Below are 19,864 nucleotides of genomic sequence, written 5' to 3'. Positions count from 1 at the left end.
AGCTGGGGGTAGATTTTGAACTTGAATTCCTGCTCCGTGTCAGGCACCAGTTTGATAGTCACCTAAAAGGGGAATAAAAAGAAAATTAAGTCTTAGGAGACAGCTTTTTATTATTATTATGAGTCTGGTTGCTCCTCTCTTGGGAGAGGGTATGCAATTTTATAACTGCGACCTTTTTAGATCTATTGTGACCAGTAAGGAGACAGCTTTAAGTCAGAAAAAATATGACATCACTAAAACAAAGAGACGTGATTAACTAGTTAGTTAACAGGCCCGAAAGCTGGGGGTAGATTTTGAACTTGAATTCCTGCTCGAACCTCAAATGTACGGTTCGGTCATTATTCAGGACTTTAGTTTTGAAAAAGCTCGGGAAAGTTCACTTTTCTCACGACTTTAGTTTTCAGTCCAAGTTGATCAAACATTGCAGATAGGTTCTTTATACAATGTAGATCAAATGTCTCCTAGGGCCGAACCTCGGGAATTGTACGGTTCGGCCGCTCTTCAGGAGTTTAGTTTTGAAAAAGCTCGAGAAAGTTTAATTCCCTCACGACTTTGGTTTTCAGCCCAAGTGGATGAAACTTTGCAGAGAGGTTCTTTATAAAAAGTAGATCAAATGTCTCCTTGGGTCGAACCTCGAGAAATGTACGGTTCGGCTGCTATTCAGGACTTTAGTTTTCAAAAAGCTCGAAAAAATCGATTTGTTTAATTTATTAGGTATCATTTTCAAGCTTGGATAGAGCTCAGATGAAAAAAAATAATAATAATAATAATAATAATAATAATAATAATAATAATAATAATAAATAAAATAAAAAAAATAGGTACCTAAGTAGTTTATAAAAGTGCAATAGGTAGCTACCTACTTTATGTATGGGGTATAGCTCAAATCAAAAAGTATTTAGGTAGTTACCTTCATTAATTAATAAAATAAACATCTTCTTTTCCATTTTCCAGGGCAGTGTCATTGGGGTGTCTACATTCTATCCTTTGGAAATCGTCAAGCTACGCTCCATAATCAATGATCGTAACCTATCCCACAATGATCAAAAGGGCATACTGCAAAAATTCGAACAAATCATCAAAGAGGAAGGACTCGAGGCGCTGTATCAAGGGTTGGAACCCATGGTGAAAAGCTTGTACACTTCCAATTTTGTTTACTTTTATTCATTCCATGCATTGAAAAGTGTAAAAGGAAGTGGTGGTGAATCATCTATTGTGACTGACTTGTGTTTGTCCTCTATTGCAGGTGGGTTTGTTGAACAAACGAAGTTCAAAGTTTCAACTTGACGATTTTGATTTTACTTTCCTTGTTTTTTCTTCTTTCTTGTTAGGATATTTTTTAATTGAGTTCACACACAGTCGATACCGTCGATCGACGAGGCGAATCTATGTTGTCGAGGCAGTGTAAGGTTTCAGTCGACATCGATCGAGGGAACTGGCTTAAAATGGAGGTCCTATTGTCTCGAAATCAAAGAGAGAAGACAGATAGAGTGGGAGAAATCCAGCCGTTCCGAGAACGAACCTTATCTGTTTGGGATAAAATCTGTCCCGGGCGGGAATCGAACCCGTGACTTAGCGCTTACAAGGCAGACGCGCTACCTTCCAAGCTAACTAGGCTGGCAAACAGAAATGTTGAAAACACAAGAAACTCTCTCGTTATTTTTGAGCCCGATTAAGCTTTCTGGGGGCCCTGGGTGCCCCTTTTTCGTTCCATTGACATTTGCCGATTAACTTTCATGATTATACCTTGCATTACAGGAATCATCAACGTTCTCACTACGACTCCCCTATGGGTTGTCAATACCCGACTAAAAGTGTCGAATCAATACTCAGGTCTCCTTCATGGACTCAACAAAATCTACAAGGAAGAAGGTGCTTCTGCTCTCTGGAAAGGTAATGCCAACCATTTTTTCTTTTGCTATAAATAAAAGGAACTTAGAGGGCTTTCGCCATTTTTCAACTTCAACACCCTGACTTTCAAAGCATATTCCATGGCGATTACCCACAGAAACCCATATATTAAAACATCTCTCTTTACATGAGAGACAGACTCTTTCATTCTTGAATTTTTTTTTCATCCAAAAATGGCAAAATTTTACTCAGAGGACTTAGGGCCGAATTTTAAACTCGGATCATCATTTAATCCTGGTCAGGATTAGCTTCTAGGAGAGTATTCTATGTGGGAAAGTAATGTTGGACAATTAGTTTGACTAACTAAGACAGGAACTGAAAGTAGTTTAAAAAAAAAACTCTTAAAACCTCTCCGAACACTCTAAGCCTAACCGCCCCTAAAAGGTAATCCGGTTTTAAAATCCGACCCTTAGACGCAGTTAGAATTCCCTCCAACCAACCTCTTAAAAATAATAATAATATTTTTTTTCTATTGTTTTTTCTTCATCAACAGGTACATTTGCATCGATCATTCTGGTCTCGAACCCAGCCATTCAGATGAGTGTGTATGAACTGCTCAAGCGATACTCGGTGGACATTAAGGATTCTAGTCTCAAGTTTTTCGTTCTGGCCGCGATGAGTAAGATCGTGTCCACGTTGGTCACCTATCCGGTTCAGATTGCTCAAAACGTTCAACGGGTAAGCTTTTGACATATTTTAACTTTTTCCCCCAACCAAACCCAGAAACTTTGATTCTGAACGGATAACGTTCGTTCTTGGAACGGCTGGCTTTCTCCTATCCTGTCTTACTTCTCTCTTTGATTTCGGGACGATAAGACCTTAGCAGTTACAGTTCTATCAAATCTCTTCGATAAAATAATAAAAGGGTGTGTTTATGAACAGGGCTGAGATGAGCTCGGACGACGTGAGATAGCTGTCCCGGCGGCAATTTTTAAAGATTTTGAAAATTTGGACCGATTGCAATACTTTCATTACTAGTATAGCTCCGCTATACTGTAGTAATAGAAAGTAAAAAAGTAAAAAAACCTAGAAACTTTTTGGTAGTTGAACCCGCGACCTAGCATTTACAAGTCAAGCATGACACGTTCCAAACTAACTAGGACATTTGTTTTCAGATATCCAAGACAAATAAAGAAGACTCTCCAAGAACAAAGAAAATGACTCCAGAAAGTATGATCGACATTCTTGTGTACATATTTAAGTACGTAACCTAATTAGATATTAGAAGGGATTGCAAAATACTTTTCTATCGCGTTACTTTCCTATCCCAGCACCTAATAAATGGACGAGGTAGAAACATACTATGGGATGGACATGCTACGACATAGACGACACGAGTCTAACTTTTGTGATCCTTTTAGTGGACTAGACTTCAAAAGTAAAATAAATATATTCCTCTTTCTCTCTCCCCCCCCCCTTCCTTTACTGTTCATTTACTCTAATTGTAATATGTGTTGTCCACAATATGTAAAAATATTAAATAAGACCTTGGTGAGACTGCGGGGGTAAAGGGCCTTTTCAGTCCTATCCCAGCAGGATAAACAAGGTATATTCTATTCTATTCCTCTTGTGCCGTGCATTGTAAAAGATTCTGTACATATGTAGTGGTCAAGGCGCTCGCCTGGTAAACAGGAGGGCGTGGGTTCAATCCCAGCCGAGGTATGGAATTTTATCCTCATATAATTTGAGAATTTGACAATAATAGTAGTGCCTACTGCTGGAGTAAAGGGACTTTTCAGTCCTAGGCGAGCAGTATAAATAAGCACTATTATTATTATTATTATTATATGTACTTCATTATTTACACACTTACTCATACTACATACCTTATAGTAAGTCCGGAGATTTATATTTTTTACAATACAAAGTATTGATTGGTAATCGGAAAAATAATATTGCTGTTTTCTATTTGTATTTCTTTCTTTTCTTTCAGATGTTAGAGGGATTTTGCGCTGTCCGGGGTTCGATTCCCGCCTGGGGGCGAACTTTATTTTAAACAGACAAGGTTCGTTCTCGGAACGGCTGGCTTTCTCCTACTTTGTCCTCCGATTTCGGGATGATGAGATTTCCGTTGTTAAAGTTCCCCTCTTTCGTAATGGTATTGATTTTTTTTTTAAGAGGTTTGACAGAGGGAACTGTAACTGCTATGGTCTTATCATCCCGAAAATCGAAGAGAAGGTAGACAGGATAGGAGAAAGCCAGCCGTTCCGAGAACGAACATTATCCCATCAGGATAAAATCCGCCCCGGGCGGGAATCGAACCCGCGGCCTAGCGCTTACACGGCAGACGCACTACCAACTAAGCTAACTAGGCTGGCGTAATGGTATTGAAATTATCTTTCAGTTTCAAACTTACGTCATTGATTTGAATTGATACTCCTAGATTCAGATCACAAGTTTATACTGCTATCACCTTACTCAGTGGTTGTAGCTCAATGTTTTTGGCTTGAGGCTGAAAGAATAAGAAATGGTTACCTTAGTACATATTTTTTCCCCAGCCACGGGATGGTATTCCAGAGTTCCGAGTTCGACTCCCGAATACTTTTTAAATTTTTTATAGATAAAATACTTTATCTGACATCTTTCCAGAGGGCAACTTGCTCATGATGTTCCAGCAATTGCCCCTTTGGTTGGCCAGAGAAATTTGGATTCGGATTTTCAAAACACGTTTATTATTATTTATTGTCAAAATGACCTAATAATCAATTCTTTTGCATATTAGTAAACAACAACATTTGTCAAAATGAATCCGAATTCCATGGATTCAGAAAAGAAGTAAAAAAAAAAAATATCTGGTGTGAACATCACACAACTTTCCTCATCCTATTGAATGATGCTTATTTTGGGTGTTCTTGTTCTTATAGCCAAACTTTTACAATATCTCTAACCGTTTAGTCGGTATAGCTGAAACACCGCCAGAACCGCAGCACCTATCTCAACCAAAAGTTTCGTGTCGCATCCTTGTCACATTTGACATCTACATACCAAATTTCAAGTCTCTAGCTCTTACCGTTCTCGAGATATTTTGTTTATAGACAGACACACGGACACACACAACAAAATTTCAAGTCTCTAGCTCTTACTGTTCTCGAGATATTTTGTTTACAGACAGACAGAAGGACAGACAGACACACACACGGAAACATACCAAATTTCAAGTCTCTAGCTCTTACCGTTCTCGAGATATTTTGTTTACAGACAGACACACTGGCTGAAACTTTGAATTTAGGCTCTAGGGACCTCAAAACGTGTTTTGGCACTAAAAACTGACCATCGAAAATTTGACTCGATTACATTACTTTCCTTCCTATAGGCATAAAATCCGCCCCGGGCGGGAATCGAACCCACGGCCTAGCGCTTACAAGGCAGACGCACTACCAACTAAGCTAACTAGGCTGGCGTAATGATATTGAAAGTATCTTTCAGTTTCAAACTTACGTCATTGATTTCAATTGATACTCCCAGATTCAGATCACGAGTTTATACTGCTATCACCTTACTCAGTGGTTGTAGCTCAATGTTTTTGGCTTGAGGCTGAAAGAATAAGAAATAGTTACCTCAGTACATACATTACTTTCCTTCTTATAGGATAAGGAAAGTAAAAAGAAATACCTACTTACCAACACATAGATATGAGACGGTATAGACCTGACAACCATATCATTTATCTGTTGCTGAGTTACGCCTTCATGTTTGGATACCAGGTTGATTTTAAATTCAGGCAGCACAACCAGGCCTGATAGCTGGGGGTAGATTTTGAACTTGAATTCCTGCTCCGTGTCAGGCACCAGTTTGATAGTCACCTAAAAGGGGAATAAAAAGAAAATTAAGTCTTAGGAGACAGCTTTAAGTCAGAACAAATATATGACATCACTAAAACAAAGAGACGTAACTAGTTAGTTAACAGGCCCGAAAGTTGGGGGTAGATTTTGAACTTGAATTCCTGCTCGAACCTCAAATGTACGGTTCGGTCATTATTCAGGACTTGATTTTTGAAAAAGCTCGAGAAAGCTCACTTTTCTCACGACTTTAGTTTTCAGTCCAAGTTGATAGAGGAGTTCTTTATACAATGTAGATCAAATGTCTTCTAGGGCCGAACCTCGGGAATTGTACGGTTCGGCCGCTCTTCAGGAGTTTAGTTTTGAAAAAGCTCGAGAAAGTTTAATTCCCTCACGACTTTAGTTTTCAGCCCAAGTGGATCAAACTTTGCAGAGAGGTTCTTTATAAAAAGTAGATCAAATGTCTCCTTGGGCCGAACCTCGAGAAATGTACGGTTCGGCTGCTATTCAGGACTTTAGTTTTCAAAAAGCTCGAGAAAGTTTAATTCCCTCACGACTTTTTTTTTCAAGAGGTTTGACAGAGGGAACTGTAACCTGTAACTGCTATGGTCTTATCGTCCCGAAATCGAAGAGAGAAGGAAGACAGGATAGGAGAAAGCCATCCGTTCCGAGAACGAACATTATCCCATCAGGATAAAATCCGCCCCGGGCGGGAATCGAACCCGCGGCCTAGCGCTTACAAGGCAGACGCACTACCAACTAAGCTAACTAGGCTGGCAGCTCTTTGACTTTAAAACCTCACCTAAGTCAGCACAACTGTTCCATTGATTTTCAGTCATGGCTAGGAGAAGTGACCACTTCGAATAACAAGGAGTTCACCATCCTCAACCTGGAGCAAGTTCTGGATCCCAGTCGACCTATGACAACTCGGATAATGGTCCGATTTGAACCGAATGGAGGCAGTCCCAAGGTGAAGACCATCTGGCTAAACGGAAAACAGATATGCCCAGCCGAAACTCCGAGTAAGTACGCCCTTTATAAACAAGACCACCTTAAGGCTTAGGTGTAGGGGCAAACAGCCCTAAAGGATGGGTTGGGCCTTTCTTTCCCTCTTTTTTAAGTAGGCGTTAACAAAGGATTGTGCCGGGCAAGGTATTGTGCCGTGTCTTAGGAAGGGCACAGCTTTAGGCCGTGCCAGTAATTGCACAGGTAAGATTTTATGTTTCAGCGTTTAAAGAAATTCAAATTTCAAATCAATTCTCGAGATTTTTTGAGTGGATCGTAAAAAAAAAAAAAAAAGGACTTTAGTTTTGTGGGAAAAACACAATTAAAATTCCTTATACAGCGTGTCATTTCACCTGTTTATATCCGGAGAATATAAATGCTTCACTAGACTCCATGATGATCTGTACAGTAACAATAGTACTCAGATAATTATACAGCGTGTAACTACATTTCACCCGTTTATATCCGGAGAATATAAATGCTTCACTAGACTCCATGATGATCTGTACAGTAACAATAGTACTCAGATAATTATACAGGGTGTAACATATTGTCATTGGCGTTCTCACTAAACCGTGAGCGGGTAGGTTGAGGCTGAGTTGAATGGGGAGTGGTTGAACATCCACACGGGGTAGTTCAATACAGGAGGTAACTAGGCCAAGGCTGGAGTCTTTCCTGGAAAAATGGAACTATGGTTTATTTAGACTGTCAAAACAAGACATGTTGTGTACCTACTTACTTATAATTACCTTTGACAAGGGTCTTATCAATTATATTTTGCCTGCTCTACATATGCCAACCAATGGGTTCATTCTATCTTGAGATACTAATGTGAGACTGGGGGAGTAAAGGGACTTTTCAGTCCCATTCTGGCAGGATATATTCTATTCTATTGTCCATTCTTCAGAGATATCTGCAAGAACTCCTGCCCAATTTGGGTCCAGAGACCCTATCGTGTGGGCTGGTAACTCCCAGAACGGCCCCAAGTTTGTATGACAAAGGAGGAGTCCTTTGTCATACAAACTTGGGGCCGTCAATGGCAATTTTGAATCAAGATGGAATGTGACGATTTTAATTAACATTATTTCAGAATTTGGCCACAATAATGGCAGTAGCCTACTGCTCGGTTAAAGGGATTCTTCAGTCCTATTCGAGCAGTATAAATCAGCACAATTATTAAGCAATGTACGGACAAAAGTAAAATTGTTTTTACTACCTACCTCCTCCACTTCACGGTAAAGACTCCCAGACATAAATTCTTGGGTTCTTTAATAACAACAGACGCTATACAGGTAACGATTTGCCCCGTGCTAAGCTCCAATTGACATTTGGTTTCCTGTTTCATTTCTATGGAATCTGGTATACCTGAAAACAGGACACATATCAGATGAGGGACATACTACGGGATAGGCATGCTACAACACAGATCACATGCGTCTAATGTGGCAGTTGATTCATTGATACGAAATAAAAACGGCGGTGAAACACTCATCTTTAAAACATAATATCAAATGAAATATTCCAAGTAAAGGAACTTTTCACTCTCATCCTAGCAGTACTTACCTATAAATGAGAAAATAGGTTTTCACCCTCGGAGGCCATTAGGGCAAAAAAACTTTGGGGTCTGAATTTCTGAACCATTAGTGGGACCTATTTGAATTCAGTCTCATCCTAGCAGTACCTATAAATGAGAAAATAGGTTTTCACCCTCGGAGGCCATTAGGCCAAAAAAAACTTTGGGGTCTGAATTTCTGAACCATTAGTGGGACCTATTTGAAATTACAAATCACCGATTATGAATTAATCAATATGAATTTCCCATTTTTGGAGCTTCCCCTATTGGCAGACCATGGAAAAACGAAATTTTGAGTAGGCCATAACTCCGGCCCTGGTTGTTGGATCAAGCTCAAACTTGTATCAAAGTACTACGTTTTTTAAGGCCTTTGATTTGATGTATCACAACAGGGGAGTTCTTATTTAAGATTTTCAAGTTGACCGCCCTGGGGCCGGCCCTGGCCGAAATTTGGTGACTTACTAATAGACGTGTCCTCAATGCATATAGTACAGGGCGATATACACGCGATGAGTGGCTGAATTAGAACCGGTTCGTTGGAATGGAACACGGTGATTGGTTCAAAGGAGTCGGATAGGAAGCTGGCGGATATTTCGAATGCTTGCATGATGTCCAACTTGAGGCTCTCGTCTTTCGAGAGAACAATGGACGGCTCGGAAGAGTGGGAGTAGGTTACCTGAAATAATCGGAATTTTGATTAAATTACATTACTTTCCTTCCTATAGGTTAAGGAATAGAATAGAACATACCTTGTTTATCCTGCCAGAATGAGACTGAAAAGTCCGTTTATTCCCGCAGTCTGAACAAGGTCTTAGGTTTCATAGGTAAAATTTATATACATATATTAAGTAGGTATAAATTAGAACCGGTTCATTGGAATGGATTTGGAACAATTCAGATTCTACTTTCAACAAAGAAAATTTGATGTGCTTTCGAGAGTACTCAAACCAAAATCGCGAGAGAGGTGTTTACTCTACGAGTGCTGGAGTTAAATAATTATTTCAATTTTATTGGAATTTTAATTGTTAAAACCGGGCAGCCTAGTTAAAAGAGCCCTGCTTTTGTAAGCGCTAGGCCGCGGATACGATTTCCGCTCAGGGTGAACTTTATCCCAAACAGTCGAGGTTCGTTCTCAGAACGGAGTTTCACTTACTTTAACATTGAGTAGTTTCACAGTGACCACAGTACATCGTACGTAGACTACCATCTCATAAGTTTCACTGGGCGCAATACTATCCAAGCTTTTGTTCAACGGGAACTTAGCCATCCCCGGTGTAGTGGTTTGATTGGAAATGTTGCTATCTTCACTCACATCGATGTTTTCGCTATCTTCACAAGAGAGGAGAAGGGAAAGGTTTACCAGCGGTTCCGAGCCCTGATTGGACAGGGTGATTGTGATGGGATACCTGGAAATAAGATGGAATGTGGTTGGTTGGAGGAGCAAAGGGAATTCTGAGTTGTCTGGCTGGGGGATTTAACAGGTGTTTATCCTGCCCGAATAGGACTGAAAAGTCCCTTTACCCCAGCAGTCTAAATAAGGTCTCGTATATTTGATGGGTTATTAAAGAATAATACATACACTAACAATTCATTAAAAAGACCTTGCTTACTAAAGAAACTAATAATGAGAATAAAAAATATTAGCGCTCACCTACGTCGGGATAAGAGGTGACATTGGCGCACAGTTTCAACATGGCGGCCCGGCGATTGATACAATGTTTTGCAGCCTGATGGAAATAGAACCCGGGATGTCTGGTTTGAGAGGCCGGCAAACCGTTGCCTGAAATTAATTCTGGGTTAATTTATATATATTTTTTTTTTTTAATTTATTTTTAATGAAATTTGGTATATCTTCAACACTTAAATCAAATATTAAGGAGAGCGGTAGTTTGACAGCGCTACATCTTAAAGAGATATACGCCACAGACCAAGTACCTACCAAGTAGCCATTTTTAGGTAGTTGCAGAGGAAAAACTACAAATTGTGGAAGGAAACGTATTGAATGTTTTTTTATATTGGGGTTAAATTACTCATTAAATTTCAAACTCGATAAGGCATATGGAGGCTGTAATTTTTGTTTCAGATCAAAAACCCGTCAATTTTTCCACAAAGTACCGAGAAAACCGCTAATAAACTTACCATTCTAATAGTAGGGCAGGGTTCTCATGTTTTATGTCCATGCTTAGATCACTCGTGCTGGGCATTATAAATATACTATTGATAGACTGAATGGTACTTAGATCGAGCTCGGAACGGGATACGGGCAGTCTCCACAGGGGTAGCTCCGTGAGGGGGTCCTTGGTTATGATAAACTGTGGGAAAAAATCTTTATTTTAATCTATTCCTCTTCTCATTATCATTATTATTCATCATTATTGTTATGGTCATTTTTTTTTTCTTTTTTTTTTTAATTAAGCAAGGTCTATAGTAATAACTAAGCATTGTACAATATTAAACCCATAAAATAAACGAGACCTTGTTTAGACTGCTGGGGTAAAGGGACTTTTTAGTCTCATTCGAGCAGGATAAACAAGGTATATTCTATTCTATTCTATTCTAATCAATATACGTTTAGCCCAGTGGTAGGGGGCACGATTAGCCCAGTGCGTTTGCTTGCCATGCAGAAGGTCCCGGGTTCAAATCCCAACATCTACAAAAATTTGCACTCGTTTTTCGATAGCAAAAATTTCAACGGGTTACTTTCTGGTGTTCTCGTGTTGACCCGGCACCTAAACGGGAAGTATTGTGTCGCTTTTCGCCCATCTGATGAGAGACAAACTATGGGATGGGCATGCTACGACACAGATAACACGCGTCTAATGTAGCAGTTGTTTCGTTGCTACAAAATGAAACACTGATTTAAAAAAAAAAAAAAAAAAAAAACACACAAATTTTTATGAATCGAAGCCGGAACCTTCTGGATCTTACCTTTAACACTAGTTTCCTATACTGTGTCTGCATACCGAGTGACACACTAGTGATTGTCACCTCTGTATTAATGTGACGGGACAGAGGTACGAACTCGGTGTCTAGCTGTACCACGAGGTTGGGTGGAAAAGTCACGTTGGACGCTACAAGAACGTCGGTGTGTCCGATGCAAACGGTGAGAGTGGAGAAGGTCACTGGTTCCAGGAACAGAGATCTGGGAAAGGAACGGACACGGTTAGCCCAGCCCAGTGGTAAATTATTAACCTTTGGGCTTCTTTATTTTTAATTCAATTCTTAAATAGTTGTATAACTTAGAAATACGTGTTTTAGCGTTTTTCCTAAATCTAAACGGTTCTCGAGTTTTTAGGGGTGGCAACTTTTTATTTAAACACCCTGTATATCTTACCTCACAAACACACTCAGCTTATACCGGTTCTCCTCATAGACCACCCTGGTTTTAACTCGCACACACGAATATACCGGGTTCAACTCGAGCTCAATGCTGGCGTTGTCTTCATGGCTTAGATTTTTCGCCCACAGAGCGCGCAGTTCGTCCAAATTATGGGCGTGGTTCGTGTACTGAATCACGGGAGGCATTTCGTTGTTCATTACCCGATGAATGTTGGACAGGACTGATTGGAGATTGTCTGGGAACAGAAAATATTTTATTATTATTGCTATTTTATTGAACTTGAACTGAAAGGTCTTATCGTCCCGAAATCAAAGAGAGAAGGAAGACAGGATAGGAGAAAGCCAGCCGTTCCGAGCGAACATTATCCCATCAGGATAAAATCCGCCCCGGGCGGGAATCGAACCCGCGGCCTAGCGCTTACAAGGCAGACGCAGTCGTCCCGAAATCGAAGAGAGAAGGAAGACAGGATAGGAGAAAGCCAGCCGTTCCGAGAACGAACATTATCCCATCAGGATAAAATCCGCCCCGGGCGGGAATCGAACCCGCGGCCTAGCGCTTACAAGGCAGACGCACTACCAACTAAGCTAACTAGGCGCTGGCAATAGAGGTTTTTAAACATGGTAGGTACAGCAATAATTGACCACATAAAATACGATTTATCTTTTTTTTTTTAGGATAAAATCCACCCCGGGTGGTAATCGAACCAAGTAACTTACCACTGTCTAAACTAAGGGCCAGGTACTCCCGAACACTGGCCGTCACCATTGCACAATATAGCCCGGGCTTCACAATGTCACTCACAAGCCGACTCCAATGGTCTGTGCGGTAATCGCCCAACATGTGAGACATGAGCGTGAGGGCCTTGCCATAGTCACGTGACGTGAGATACTCTTCGGCCATTTGAATCACGAGGTACTTCTTCATACGAGGACATCTGAGAATAGAATAGAATAGAATATTTGATTTGAATACTTTCAAAAAGTGAAGTAGTAGAATGGAATATATGTGTTCATCCTGTCAGAATGGGAGTGAAAAGTCCCTTTACTCCCGCAGTCTAAACAAGGTCTTATGTATTTGGTACAGAATAGTTTTGTAATTTATGGGTGACTTTAAACAGGGCGTATAAAAGCCTGAATTTCCCTTGCTGAAGAAATAACGGAGGTTGAATGCGAAGGGCATTCACTCGTAAAGTTTGCAGCCAAAAGCAATCACCTTTGTTAGGGCTGATTGAGAGGCTGACGAAAAACGCCGACCCCGTCTATACACGGGAAGACCTACCTGTACGTATTAAACTGTCCAATGGCATCGCTCAGAAGGCCAATAATGATCACGGAATGATTGACCTGGGTTTTCTCCAAATACTGGAGCGCCTGAATACCGTCCTTTTCCTTCTTCATGTCGGGCGGTTCTGCACTCAGCTTGCCCGGGCGCCACGGCCGCTGCCCGTAGTAGTCCAGTGTGGACTGACCTTGCAGTGGATCTGAAACGGTGCAGTGTTAAGGCCCACTTGTCGTTCGAAAAAAAAAATCGTGTAGTGCGGGAACACTCATTTACATTGCATCATTGACTACAAGGGCTCGGGAACTTTGAACAGGGAGGATACCAGTCTGATATTTCCCTTGCTAAAGAAATAGCGAAGATTGAGTGCGAAGGGCATTCAGCCCAAAGCAATCACCCTAGTTAGGGCTGATTGAGAGGCTGACGTAAAACGCCGACCCCATCTGAATACGGGAAAATAGACAATAATAATAGAATAGAATATACCTTGTTTATCCTGCTGGGATAGGACTGAAAAGTCCCTTTTCCCCCCGCAGTCTAACCAAGGTCTCATATACATAGTTTGACATAATATGGGGAGTACATTTTACAAAACAAACACCCCGATTAAATTAAAAATAAATAAATAAAATAAAATTAAAAAAAGGATACAAAACACCACAGAGAAAAAAATAGTGCGAACCCACGTTCTGCTGATTACCAGGCAAAAGTTTTGACCACTATACCACTGAAATTAATTCTGGGTTAATTTATATATATTTTTTTTTTTTAATTTATTTTTAATGAAATTTGGTATATCTTCAACACTTAAATCAAATATTAAGGAGAGCGGTAGTTTGACAGCGCTACATCTTAAAGAGATATACGCCACAGACCAAGTACCTACCAAGTAGCCATTTTTAGGTAGTTGCAGAGGAAAAACTACAAATTGTGGAAGGAAACGTATTGAATGTTTTTTTATATTGGGGTTAAATTACTCATTAAATTTCAAACTCGATAAGGCATATGGAGGCTGTAATTTTTGTTTCAGATCAAAAACCCGTCAATTTTTCCACAAAGTACCGAGAAAACCGCTAATAAACTTACCATTCTAATAGTAGGGCAGGGTTCTCATGTTTTATGTCCATGCTTAGATCACTCGTGCTGGGCATTATAAATATACTATTGATAGACTGAATGGTACTTAGATCGAGCTCGGAACGGGATACGGGCAGTCTCCACAGGGGTAGCTCCGTGAGGGGGTCCTTGGTTATGATAAACTGTGGGAAAAAATCTTTATTTTAATCTATTCCTCTTCTCATTATCATTATTATTCATCATTATTGTTATGGTCATTAGCCACGCGTGATGTTCAAACAATAGGAGTTCATTTCCTGGGGAAAACGTTAGAAAAAACGAACAAAGGATAGAAGAAATGAACAATAAGAAGGAATATATGTCTGGTTTGGGAAGCGGGCAAACCATTTCGGATGGTATTCTGAAAGAGATCCGCAAAAGTTGAGTACAGCTTGCAGAGCCACGCGTGATGTTCGAATCATAGGAGTTCATTTCCTGGGGGCAGAATATAAATATAAAGGGAGGAAAATATAAATATAAAGAGAGAAAAATCAATGAAATTATTGATGGACTGTCCAGAGTTCGGGTTGGCAAAACGACACAGCATAAATTTTAAACAGATTTAATTTTAAACACTCTAAAAAAAAAAAAAATAATAAATAAAAAGAGGTTTGCTAAAAGGAACTGGAACTGCTAAGGTCCTATCGTCCCGCAAGCGAAGAGAGAAGACAGACAGGATAGGAGAAAGCCAGCCGTTCTGAGAACAAACCTCATGTGTTTAGGATAAAATCTGCCCTGGGCGGGAGTTTTTTACTTGCTAGCATTCTAAAGGGCCAAAGGAGTCTAAGGGCAGAATTCCCAATAATTGAGCTCTTCCACCCAACCCCATCTTCTGACTCACCAAATTTAAATTTATACTTGTCCACATGTCCGTGAAACGTTTGAATCGCCTCACGCGCCTGGTTTAACACAAACGACAGAGCCGCCATCTTGTACATAATGTACGAAGCTACCACTTTCACCTCGGTGACGTTCGTGGGAGTTCGTTTGACCTCGGCGACGAGATAGTAGGCCTGCGCGTAATGCTTGTGCGCAGCCGGGTACTCGGCTTTCATTTCCGAGTAGAAGCCGATCTTGAACGAATGGCGAATGAAGAGGTAGGCGTGAATGGTTTTGTTCAGCGAGGACTTGTGCGACTTGATGTCCCGAATGAGCTGGTTGAAGTAGAGATTGGCCATGTCGTACACGGTGCCCTGTAGAAGAGAAAGATAGAAGGGGGCATGGTTAGGTCTAGACTCTAGTGGTAACATGCCTTTTTTTTAAGGCTCAAGCAACAGGGTTATTTATAATCCAGGGATCCAGATTCGATTCTCGAAAATATTATTTTCTCAACAAACCACAGGATAAACAACTAAAAATTTGAAAGAGGCCTGGGTGGGAATCAAACCCATGGCCTAGCACTTACAAGGCAGATGTGCTACCAACTAAGCAAACTGGTCTAGTGGTAACATGCTTGCTTGTCATGCAGACAGTCCTGGGTTCAAAGCCCACAATTAAAGTAAGAAGAAAAAAAATCTACTGGTTTGATTGTATGCAGACAGTCCTGGGTTCAAAGCCCACAATTAAAGTAAGAAGAAAAAAAATCTACTGGTTTGATTGTAAGTATTTCACAGGGTAACATTTTGTTGTTCTCTTGTTTTAACCCTGCCACCCTTCACCTAAATAAGAAGTGTTCTGTCTCTTCTTACTCATCTAATGAGAGACATACCATAGGATGTGTTTCTTCTTCATCTTCTTCTTTCAATAATAGGTACATCTGGTACATACTTAAAGAGAATACAAACTCAACAGAATCAGATTCCCTACCTGTAGATTGAGAACATAGCCCTGCATTTGATCCACATTATTATTGTATGGAAGGAGGAGCAGATAGTTCCTGTTGATCTCACACTCGGCAATGAGTGAGAGGGACTTTTCACCGCCAATGATTTCTTCTCCTGCAAGAGGTAAAGGAATACAGCTTGATTAAATAAAAAAATATGAAAATATTGAATTTTCCTTTATTGTAATGGTGTTTATAAAGTCTTTCCCAGGATGTAGTTCTTTGAGAAACATTCAAAATATATGGTAATAATTGTCAATAGAACAGCTGTTTCTCAACTTTGGGGGATTTATTTATTTAAGTCATAGCTCCTGAGGCTCCCCTCTTGTAGCCAGAACTTGAAAATTTTAAATGAAAACCCTTTAATTGTGATAGGTGCACCATGTGAATCATATTAGAGGCCTTAAAACATGTAATACAACCACGGCTAAAGTTACATATTGGTTCTTTTATATTTAGAATAATCAAACAGAACGATTTCTCACCATTTGGAATTGGAGGGTCCTGCTGAATGAGCACCAAAGCAATCTTGGTGTGCCGTCCATCCAGGGTGAGTTTCAGACTCTTGACTCGCGATGCACACTCGGTTTGTTTTTCCGCCCACTGTGGGTCATTCCAGTCAAGATCATAGAACATAATGACAACAGCGGGGGCATGATTGAGGTGTTTGTCCATCCAGTTCCGTTTGAGAATACCCTTGGGAATGTAGCACTCGTAGGAAGGCTTCTGTGAAATAAAATCATCAGTCCAAGGTAAATGAGCAGCTGCTTGAATTTTAGTAGGTGCCACCAAGTGGTAGCATTAGAACCAAAGAGAGTCTTTACCTACTACAAAATGGCACAAAGGAAAATATCATTGGTGAAATAACACAGACTCACAGTTTTCTAAAAGGTTTGATAGAGGGAGCTGTAACTGCTAAGGTTTCATCATCCCAAAAGCAAAGATGGAAGGAAGACAGGATAGGAGAAAGCCAGCTGTTCAAAGAACAAATCTTATCTGTAAATGAGAAAACCCAAAACAGGTGGGAATCAATCTTGCAGCCTAGCACTTACAAGGCAAAGGCATGCAAATCCAAGCTAACTAGGCTAGTTAGCTGACATCGTAGGGTTTTACATACCTACAGGTATTTACTTACCCATCACTGTTCACAGTCACACTTACTTTTGGTTTACGAGGTGGAAATTCATGATCGGGTGTTATCAATTTAAAGTTGACAAGAGGTCTGTTTTGTTTTTTAATGTTATTGAAAGCCTCCCATACATTCCGGTGTACTGCGTTGTTCAAAGTGTCCAGACCACTTATACCAACAACTGGCAATGGCTGAGCTTTCAGCTCGGGAGGAAAATCAAACTCCTCCAAGTGAGGTTCCGTCATTTTCCAACACTATATTGCTATTCAGGAACACTTTATTGTTAGTCCATATCTATTCAAAATACTGAAAAAGAAGACAACTAGACACCCTTTATCACTCACTTATCAGCAGAGATAGGCAGCAGCAAGGAGCCTATACCTCCAATCTCCATCATCTCTATGGGTCTATGGAACAATGGATCATGGATTAGCAGATTTTTTTTTTTTTTTCAAAATGTTGATTAGTTGATTAATAATTTAATAATCGATTTTTGAATTCGATACTTCGATAATCGAAATTTACGATTTTGAATAATCGATTATTGAAATCTAGCCAAAAGATCTGCTTACACGATCTCTCTTCTTTCACTGAAATTTACATGGAAAGATCTAGCGACCTTGTTTAGACTGCTGGGGTAAAGGGACTTTTTAGTCTCATTCGAGCAGGATAAACAAGGTATATTCTATTCTATTCTATTCTAATCAATATACGTTTAGCCCAGTGGTAGGGGGCACGATTAGCCCAGTGCGTTTGCTTGCCATGCAGAAGGTCCCGGGTTCAAATCCCAACATCTACAAAAATTTGCACTCGTTTTTCGATAGCAAAAATTTCAACGGGTTACTTTCTGGTGTTCTCGTGTTGACCCGGCACCTAAACGGGAAGTATTGTGTCGCTTTTCGCCCATCTGATGAGAGACAAACTATGGGATGGGCATGCTACGACACAGATAACACGCGTCTAATGTAGCAGTTGTTTCGTTGCAATAATAATAATAAAGGTTTGGGGAGGTCAGAAACGTAAAAAAAAGACGTAAATATTATTGTCAATACGTTCCGAATAAAGCAAAGCATTGAACAAAAGATCACATATCAAGTTTAAATTCCCCAGTGATAAACAATATTGGACAATCTGTTGAAATGAAATGACATCACCGCTTTCATTCTCAGAGGATTTAGCCTGATGTAAGATGCAAGCCCCATGCATCATTTCACGTATTTCATGAAAGAAGAGCTATTGTCATGGCAAGAGGACCTATTGTCTATTGTACTTGTATAATGTCAATGGAGGGGCGTGGCGTGAGATGGAAGCTATAAATTTACAATACCTAACGTAAAGACTTTAAGCTATAACATTCCCAGCCGTACCTACCCAACAAAAAGACTTTACACTATAAACTGACTGAACTGACAAACACCCAACATAAAGACATGTTCTATTCATATACCTCTCTGCCTGCCTTTGTGTAGTGGTCAAGACTCTCGCCTGGTACACAAGAGGGCGTGGGTTCAATCTCGGTTGGGGTATGGAATTTTATTCACAACATTTCATTTGAACCATGATGCGTCCCAATGTAAAATTCTTATCTGAACAAAGAAAGTAAAACGCATTGGTTATAGGTGATTTTTCTTTATCTTTGAATATGTCTAGTAATTAGCTACCGGGGGATAGGGATAGATGATTGATGTCTGATCATAAATACCTATTACAGATAACTACCTTACTACAATAGAATTATAGATAACTCTACCTTACCGTCTATTTTGAAGTAGATTTGGACGCAATTAACATTTTAGTCCAGGGCCGGATATTTTTAGCGCCCCCCCAGGGCCATAAAATTTGACGCCCTATAGTCCGGGGATATTATAGTCCTGTGCCCATTTTTATTAAGAAAATGGTAAAAAAAAGTAGATAAGCAAGGTATAGATTGGTTATCTATCTGCTTATCTTAGCCATCTATCTATCTAGGAAGTCTAGTCTAGTCTAGTCTAGTCTAGTACAATAAGCAAGCAAGGTCAGCCCCCATGGTGTAGTGGTCACTGCGCTCGCCTTGCACGCGGGAGACCCGGGTTCGATTCCCGGCGGGGTCAAGAAATTTGTATCATGCAAATGATTGATTCCATGACTGGCTGTTGCGGGGCCCACTCAGCCTCGTGAGGAAAATGACAAATGATTGATTCCGTGACTGGCTGTTGCGGGGCCCACTCAGCCTCGTGAGGAAAATGAGTAGCTATGACATATAAATGCGCATAGCGACCGGTGCTAGGTAAACATTGGATTTTAGGATTATTGAGATATTGGGAAAAATCCTACAATGCTGCAGTGAGCACCAAAGTTGTGACATAATAACACAAAGAAACTGCATTTACATTTAATAAGCAAGCAAGATTCTAGTACAATAAGCAAGCAAGATAAACAAGATTATGTATACCTAGCTAATTTAACTTCCCTTTAATATAGGTACCAATTGTTCCTCCTTGATTTTTTCCCCTGGCTCTCAATATTTTTGAGGCTTTATATTTCTCGATTTTTTTGACGCCCTTGAACGTGTGCGCCCCTTGGCCTAGGCGCCTCGTGGGTAAATCCGTCCCTGTTAGAGTCTAGCTTCCAATGAACTATAATTTATGGGTGGTATTTTCCACCATTATCTTGCATTCAGTCTCAGGACAAACGTAATGACTATAATTTTTACTGATGTCCATTCTGATTGGATTATGAACACTGATTAAAAACAAAAAAAAGTTTGATAGAGGGAACTGTAACTATTAAGGTCTTATCGTCCCGAAATCAAAGAGAAGGAAGACAGGGTAGGAGAAAGCCAGCCGTTCCGAGATCGAACATTATCCGTTCAGGATAAAATCTTCCCGGGCGGGAATCCAACCCGCGGCCTAGGCCTTACCAGGCAGACGCG

At 40.2% G+C, this 19,864-nt stretch overlaps 2 protein-coding genes across 2 annotated transcripts; one reads left to right on the top strand and one right to left on the bottom strand.

Moving 5' to 3' along the window:
- The first annotated feature begins 911 nt into the window (after positions 1-911).
- Positions 912-3,158, top strand: LOC103506205 (peroxisomal membrane protein PMP34). Its single transcript, XM_026821335.1, has 4 exons — positions 912-1,246; positions 1,759-1,893; positions 2,405-2,589; positions 3,027-3,158. The coding sequence occupies exons 1-4, from the start codon at positions 1,123-1,125 to the stop codon at positions 3,123-3,125; spliced, it is 543 nt and encodes a 180-aa protein (XP_026677136.1). The 5' UTR covers positions 912-1,122; the 3' UTR covers positions 3,126-3,158.
- A 2,078-nt stretch (positions 3,159-5,236) lies between these two features.
- Positions 5,237-17,397, bottom strand: LOC103506204 (trafficking protein particle complex subunit 11). The gene is made up of 17 exons (XM_026821321.1): positions 16,986-17,397; positions 16,310-16,550; positions 15,809-15,939; positions 14,844-15,195; positions 14,207-14,259; positions 13,973-14,145; positions 12,887-13,102; positions 12,325-12,542; positions 11,603-11,843; positions 11,197-11,410; positions 10,408-10,580; positions 9,422-9,674; positions 8,731-8,944; positions 7,916-8,060; positions 7,151-7,370; positions 5,532-5,714; positions 5,237-5,445 (listed from the first exon to the last, which is right to left on the bottom strand). The coding sequence occupies exons 1-17, from the start codon at positions 17,196-17,198 to the stop codon at positions 5,392-5,394; spliced, it is 3,294 nt and encodes a 1,097-aa protein (XP_026677122.1). The 5' UTR covers positions 17,199-17,397; the 3' UTR covers positions 5,237-5,391.
- Positions 17,398-19,864: the final 2,467 nt, after the last annotated feature.

Source organism: Diaphorina citri, unplaced genomic scaffold (genome assembly GCF_000475195.1).
Source record: "Diaphorina citri unplaced genomic scaffold, Diaci psyllid genome assembly version 1.1 scaffold222, whole genome shotgun sequence".
Taxonomy (NCBI): domain Eukaryota; kingdom Metazoa; phylum Arthropoda; class Insecta; order Hemiptera; family Psyllidae; genus Diaphorina; species Diaphorina citri.
The sequence above is the reverse complement of the archived record's forward strand: the minus strand, read 5'-3'. Positions and strand labels throughout refer to the sequence as shown.

Bases quoted from the DNA above. Each gene is read 5' to 3' on its own strand.
- LOC103506205 (XM_026821335.1), top strand. From the start codon at position 1,123: ATGGTGAAAAGCTTGTACACTTCCAATTTTGTTTACTTTTATTCATTC. The intron at 1,894-2,404 runs GTAATGCCAACC...CTTCATCAACAG, and splicing joins TGCTTCTGCTCTCTGGAAAG to GTACATTTGCATCGATCATT. The intron at 2,590-3,026 runs GTAAGCTTTTGA...ATTTGTTTTCAG, and splicing joins TTGCTCAAAACGTTCAACGG to ATATCCAAGACAAATAAAGA.
- LOC103506204 (XM_026821321.1), bottom strand. From the start codon at position 17,198: ATGACGGAACCTCACTTGGAGGAGTTTGATTTTCCTCCCGAGCTGAAA. The intron at 9,675-10,407 runs GTAAGTTTATTA...TCTTATTTCCAG, and splicing joins CCTGCCCTACTATTAGAATG to GTATCCCATCACAATCACCC. The intron at 5,715-7,150 runs GTGAAATGTAGT...TTCCCCTTTTAG, and splicing joins TATTCTCCGGATATAAACGG to GTGACTATCAAACTGGTGCC.